General features: G+C 39.9%; 1 protein-coding gene across 1 annotated transcript in view; it reads right to left on the bottom strand.

Moving 5' to 3' along the window:
- DUSP16 (dual specificity phosphatase 16) overlaps positions 1 to 6,670 on the bottom strand; it is a gene marked incomplete at its 5' end in the record, with an annotated part of 13,014 nt that extends 6,344 nt beyond the window's left edge. The window contains 1 exon segment of the mRNA XM_010290692.1: positions 6,524 to 6,670. Coding sequence (XP_010288994.1) covers positions 6,524 to 6,670 — 147 coding nt within the window.
- Between the last annotated feature and the right edge of the window lie 237 nt (positions 6,671 to 6,907).

The following is a 6,907-nucleotide window of genomic DNA, read 5'->3' as shown; positions in this document are numbered from 1 at the left end:
AAAGAGCTGAAGACCTTGAATTAGACCATTTTTACACAGCACTAACTGCAGTTTTATGGGAGTTCCGCTTTGTGAGTTACGATTTAGTTGCTCATATTTCAGTTCTCAGTCTTTAGTCCTCTTGCATCTCAGAGATCACAGAATCACAAAACCATTAAGGTTGGAAAAGACCTTTAAGATCATCAAGTCCAGCCATCAACCCCACACCACCAAGTCCACTAAACCATGTCCTGAAGTGCCATGTCTACACGTTTTTTGAATAATTCCAGTGATGGTGACTCCACCACCTCCATGGGCAGCCTGTGCCAATGTTTGACCACTCTCTCCATAAAGAATTTTTTCCTAATATCCAGTCTAATTATCTAGTCTTGTTATCAGAGCAACAAACAAAGAGACTCAATGTATTAGAGTCAACTGAGCTTTTTTAGTAAATGAATTTTCATGACTGCAAATAAAATAAAGACACCTCTTTTCTGCACCTTGCCATACTCTTTGTATTTAAAGAAGTTGTGCAAAGTACTCTGATGCAGTAAGTACCTTAGTGCCAAAATGTGTGAAACAAGTACTAGAGACCTACAGATGGCTCTACCAAAACCATCCAGTCTCCTGCAAGTAAGCATCTTGACACAGAAAAGCAATTAAGCAGGTTGGAGTAATACTGATCAAGCAACTTTTCTGGTTCAGATATGATTTGGCAGTAAGTGACATGCAATACTATGCTTGGACAGTAGTGAGACTGAATACAAACACTGAAGAGCTTCTGGCCAGATTTCTGTGGAAACTCATGTCTGAAACTAAGCTGAAGCATAAAAAAAAGCCACAAAAATCGGATTTTAATCCTTTTGCTCTTATAGCAATTCTATAAAAAAGTTATGTCAATCCATGGGAGCAGTAGCAAGAATGAATTCTTACACCGCAGATTTCAACTGGAGGTCTACCAGTATGAAAATATAGTCATGAAGCCGAATGGTCGCTTCTTCCCCATATGTATTTTTTCTGTTTTGGTGAAGGGAAACAGGGAGATGGCTATTTAGCTGAAGAGCCAGAACTCTTGTTCAAAGAAGAGCAGTTTAAATAATGTGTGATATTTAGTATACAGGTACATCACATGCATGTTACGGTGTGTATGCAGAAGGGATGAATACTGACACACACACGTATATGCATACAAAAATTAGTTGTTCAGTGAGGACAAAGGGCTGCAGGGGAGAAGGGAGTCTACCTCAGTCATTTGCAGAAGGAAGTGTGTACAACTACTGGCTGCGTTTTAAACAGGGAATTTACATGAATTTACTCTGCTAGCAAGCTGAATTTTGTTGTCTGGAGCAAAATATAAGCAGCTCTTCCAAACTTTCATCCAAAGTCCCTCACATGAGCACATTCAGAGGTGCCTGAGGGTGTGGACATCTTAAACTAATGACCATACATTATATCGTAAACATACATATCCAAGGGGCACAGGAGATGACCAGTAACTCGCAAAACAAATCATCAGAAATATAATTTGCAGCAATGGTTAAAAAAAAAAAAAAAAAAAAAAAGGCTGGATGTGTTAAAATAAGTTCTCAACCTTACTGCTTCTAACCCTGCCAGTTTTCCTAGGTCACACTCACAGTCAAGCTCAGCTTCTCGTCAACAACAACAAATTCCAATATGTCACTGATTTCCCTCTCTCCCTTCCTTCACATCTCCCCAACTCAACCAGCAAGCTTCCTGCATGCCTTTCATAGCCGACTCCGTCACACCTTCCTTTACTATAATTTAGCCACCATACACAGACAGACCTAAAAGTTTAAAAGCAAGAGTGCTGTAAGGAAGCAGGGGAATATTTGGAATTATCCAGAGAGGGAAGGTATTGGGAATGGGGTTCCTGGGCACAGGGGACTAGCTACCGCTAGACCTGTGGTACCTTACGTGTGCAAGGGAGACCCCCGATCCCCAGCATCTCTGCCTCACTGCCCTGGGCTACACAGCTTTCCCCTTCTAGGATCCCAAGCTCTTCAACATCAACTTCTGTAAAATAAGTATCTTTAGATCGCGACGTTGAAACGCTGCTCCCAAGTAGCTCTCACCTACTTTTGTCACCGCTTTAAGGTGAGCAAGGAACAACTGGAATAGCAAGTACAAGAGTACATGCAGGGTCATGAACGTTATGGCGTATAAAGGAAGGAGGCGGTGAAAGTACCCCTAACAAATGGGACTGCCATGATGCATGTTTGTTCAGAATATAGCTGAGAGGAGGCTGATGAGTTTATAAGGAAAATAGAAACCTTATTATTTCTTTTAAAACATAAGCATTGGCGGGCTGCAGAGTCCAACCATCACGATTCCACAGTTATGCAAGGTTTTTGATGTGGAACTGATTATTCGAATGAGAACGAGAAGGCTGCAGATGCCAAGTCTGAAATCTTAGAGCCAAAAAAACACCCAAAAAATGTGTTAGTGCTTGTCTTTGAGACTGAGGCTAAAGAAAAAAACCTATGCTTCCTTCTGTTCTAAAGTATCAATCATGCCCTGTGCAACACGCTCCAATATAATAACCATAACAGTGCCTTCATTGTAAGGCACCCAAGAGGAAGAAGTGAATTATGATGGGAGGAAGATCCAGAAATCCTAATACTAACAGCTTTGTGAAAAGAAGGTAAATGCTCTTTTGTCAGCTTATTTACATTTTATGACTTGTTTAATCTGAAAATTAATGGCACCCTAAAATGTTATTTTGTTCCAGGAAATAAAATCCAGATCTGGAAGAAAAGAAAGAGAATAGTTATGTAAATAGCGAAGCAGAAAGTTTTCCAGTTTAAATGCTGGTACAAAACATGAGATGCAAGTATGTTCAGGCCCATAACCACAGCACAGATTTTTTTTTTTTTTTTTCCCTGTTACACTAACTTTCAGAAAGGACACTGTCACTCCCAGGTAGGTTAGAATTTAGTTTGCCTCTCTTCCACAAAGGGCAACAAAGATCTTCTGTAAAAAAGTAAGTACACTCTTGCAATGCCACCAATATATCACACTGAGACCCAAAAACTGAGACAAACTTTTCCGTTAGAACTCTTATGAAGACCTTTTCTGAAGTTTTTAGTATTTCAACACTGCAAAAAAGTATTACGAACATTTTCAGAATTAAGCATTTAGAAAGACATCTGTAAAGCAAAAATATAAAGAATCTCCTAAGACTTTTCTGAAGTAACATTAATTGTGCTAAAGGACACAAAGCAAGCATTTGTCTTTGCATATCTTTCATAAATAAAGCGTTATCAGCAGAGGTATTAATGGCAAATAGTGTTAGTATTCTTAAAAGGTCATGAGTACAGATTGTCCTGCAACAAGACAAGCATTTCCCTTCCTGTGCACTCAGAGATAAACTTACAAAGATCCTGAAAAGATAAGCTCATCTTGATGAAAACATGCTGAAAATTCACACCTTTAAATCATCAGGTTGAACAGCACTGCAGATTAAGAGTTCTTTTTCCAGATACTTTTGAGATATTTCAGAGAAATCAATATGTCTGGTCAATGGAAGGAATCATGGGAACTCACAGGTATCATTTGAAGGCAAAAAAATAAGGTCAATGTCTACAACTACATCTTAATAGTTTTGGGAATCTTACTAGTATTTTTCAAAAAATTATTTAAAAAAAAAATCTGGACTTGAATTAAAAAAACCCTACTCTAATCTTAACAGAAGGTTGACTTCTGGTGCCACATAGCCAACAAACCAGCAAGGCCATTAAACCACAGCATGTAAACTTGACCACTTACCAGCTCCCAGACTAAGAGAACTGTCCCAACAGAACTGTCCCAGAACTTTGCTACTTATCCCTGTTTTTGTTTTTTTTCTTGCCCTTCCCTTTTGAACATTCTTCGCTTTCCAGCTTTCTGACCATGCACTGGGATTTCTGGGCACTCAGTGTAGTAAGAGACATCCTCCTTGCTCTCCCCAATAACCCTGCGTAGGATCCAGGCTTCCCCACAACCAAAGCGTGTTGAAGAGAGAGCAGCAGAGATCTGTTGTTCGTCTTTCTAACGTGCTGCTGTCTAGCTACCACTAACTTCTAGCTGAATCAAGAAACTGATTAAACCCAGGAAACTGGGAGTTGCCAATAGTTGGGAAAATGTGGGGTGGATTAAAAGAAGTAGAAATCGTAATTTGTTCCCACAGCTTCTTTAGGTTAATACAGATACCAATATTAAAGATGGAAGCATTTTGGATTTTCCACAGGCAGCCACTGACACTGAAGAGGTAAGATGAGCTACCGACACTAAGGTCTGCTTCAGTGCAGCGAACGAGTGACATGCTCAGAATAAAGCATTGCCTGTGTGTGTTCAAAGAGGAAAAAGGTACAAAAAACAATAGATCTGAAATCATAAGATGTGTATTTGTCCCAAAACGGGCAAGAAATCTAAGAGGTATTTTAGTTGCCAATGGAAGAACTTCCAAAAGATTGACTGTCAAGGATGACACCAGGCAGTAAGAATTTACCGAACTTTCTGTGGATTGTATGCTGTCATTTTTGTGGTTCTCCATACGAAATGGGAAACACAATAATCCTTGATCCTAACTCACAAGAATATACGAGGAAGTACAAATCTGACCAATTCTTGAGGGTCTTACATTAATCCTAAAGTATCTGCATCTGCAGGGCTTCCTTTGTCATATGCAGAAATAATATCAAGATTGTAGATTAATGGGCAAGAGAGCCACCACCAGGTCTATCGAAATTCTTCCTGTAGATGAGGGCTCACCAGTAGTCATTGCGGTTTTAGCCTCTTCTGGCCCTGTAATGAAATTCCCAACTGCTGCTACCGCTTGGATTCTTTTCGTGGTCAGGCACACATACTGTGCCTGTGCCCAACACCTATTCATAGGTACCAATTTATTGCAGGGAAAGGCAACAGCCTCTTTCATCCCCCTGGGACTATTCACCGCTTAAGAGCCACGGCACTGGAGTTCCAGTCACATCCCAAATGGAGCAGCACATCTCTGGCCCTCAAGGAGAGCAATTTGCCCTGTCACTCCCACTGTGACCTAGGATAGCACTTGTCATTCATACATTGAAACAAACAACATAAGAACATCTTTCTAATTCTCTACTATTGAAAGCAAGGAATTTTTTATTTTTTAATTACTTAGTTCCTGCTGCCTTTTGTCTGGGGACCACAAATCACTTTTGTGATAGGAAAAGTAATAAGCTGCTTTGACATCCATCATAAGTGAATCAAGTTTGAACTGCTAACTTCCTACCTGGCAGTAAGGACATGGCAGATTTCAAAGGACAAATTAAACACAACGACTGCTGACTATCCTCCATATAAAAGATGTTTCTGTGCACTCTATTAAAGCACAATTACCTTCTACATGATCGCTTGTGTGTCAAAAATCCCCCTAAAACAATTGTGAAAAATCTAAAAATAGCCTATTAATGGCCAGACTGGGATGGAGTGAAAGTAGAAGTCAAAGTATATGAATTGGATCCAATTACAGGACTATTAGGACACCTCCTGTCTTAAGCTTTATACATGGATAAAAAGCATACACATAAGCCTTGCACATAATTAAGGCAATAGTCTAGGATGAAGCACTCCTCCCCTATCCATGTATTTCATGCCAACTTATGAAGGCTGTTGGAGATTCAACTAATGAATAGGACTGTCAGATAATATGGGAGGCAAGAGGGCAGCAGAAGTAATAAAAATTCCCTTGTGAAGGGACCCAAGATGCAGATTGTAAGCAACATGAGTTGGTCTCCTCACGGAGGCAAACATCTGTGGATATACATAGGAATATAGACCTGAAGCAATTTGAGACAAGTTCTTTTAGACATCTGATAGTCCAGCACCCGACAAGTTCTATATTTGATCACTTTGCTGACTATTTTATGTATACCAAAATATCCCAGGCTATTCTTTAGGAACAAAAAGTATTAAATGCACATGTATTTAGAAACAGTAAAAGTTTCTCAGTGCAGTGCTACCATAAAAGCTCATTTTAAATGACCCCACTGATCGTCCAGGTCTGAACATTTTATTAGGTGTACAAAGATTTGTTTGCAGTAGTCCCTCATTATACAATTCATGGTATTTGAGTGTTATTTTTTCCAGCACTTGAAGGAAATACTAAAAAAACAGACAATCTTCCTTTGTCTTACTGTAACCATTAATATAATTGTGTTAACATCCAAGACCTGCCAAAACAAACCAGTCAGAGCTATACACAAGAAAGTACCTGGACCCGCTGTAATGGTGGGTTTGTTAGTTTGCAGTTGATTGATAGGTTACTGAGGAAGGTACCATATTATCTTCTCCAAGATGAAGGATAAAGGAGACCAAGTTTCATTATTACATGACACGTGGATTAATTATATGGTCTGTGTATCATTATTTCTCCCATAGCTTTCCATGCACAGACAGCTATTAACTATCTATAGCTGTAATGATGCAGCATGATAGAAGCATGGGCAAAGACAGATGGAGATTATATACTCATCCAAGTAAACAACGTGACACCCAGGACACTCACCTTGTTGAGGACATCCCGCTGACACCCAAGATAGAGATGAGGCAGGATTCTGGTTGGGCCAACATTGGAGACAGGTAGGCAGGGTTGAGAAATGCAAGTAGGGACGAGCGTGGATTTTCCTTAGCTGGAGAACTCAGCAAATCCACCTGTGAGAGGAACAGTATGTATGTATTTAATTCACATGCAATGTTTTCACCTATACCAGTTCTGGGAAAGCAGCATTTGTTGCAGGAGATGGGGAGGCGTTAAGTGGCAGCAGGAAAGCCTTAACAGAACTGCACATGTGTCTCTTCCAGAGATACCATGACTGTACGGAACCATCCATCAGCAGACAAGGCCTGGTTGTGTATTCCCACTCTGCCTGGAACATTTGCTTCTTTCTTT

Source organism: Phaethon lepturus, unplaced genomic scaffold (assembly GCF_000687285.1).
Source record: "Phaethon lepturus isolate BGI_N335 unplaced genomic scaffold, ASM68728v1 scaffold3107, whole genome shotgun sequence".
NCBI lineage: Eukaryota > Metazoa > Chordata > Aves > Phaethontiformes > Phaethontidae > Phaethon > Phaethon lepturus.
Note: the sequence above shows the minus strand (reverse complement) of the source record. Positions and strands in the feature narration are given on the sequence as shown.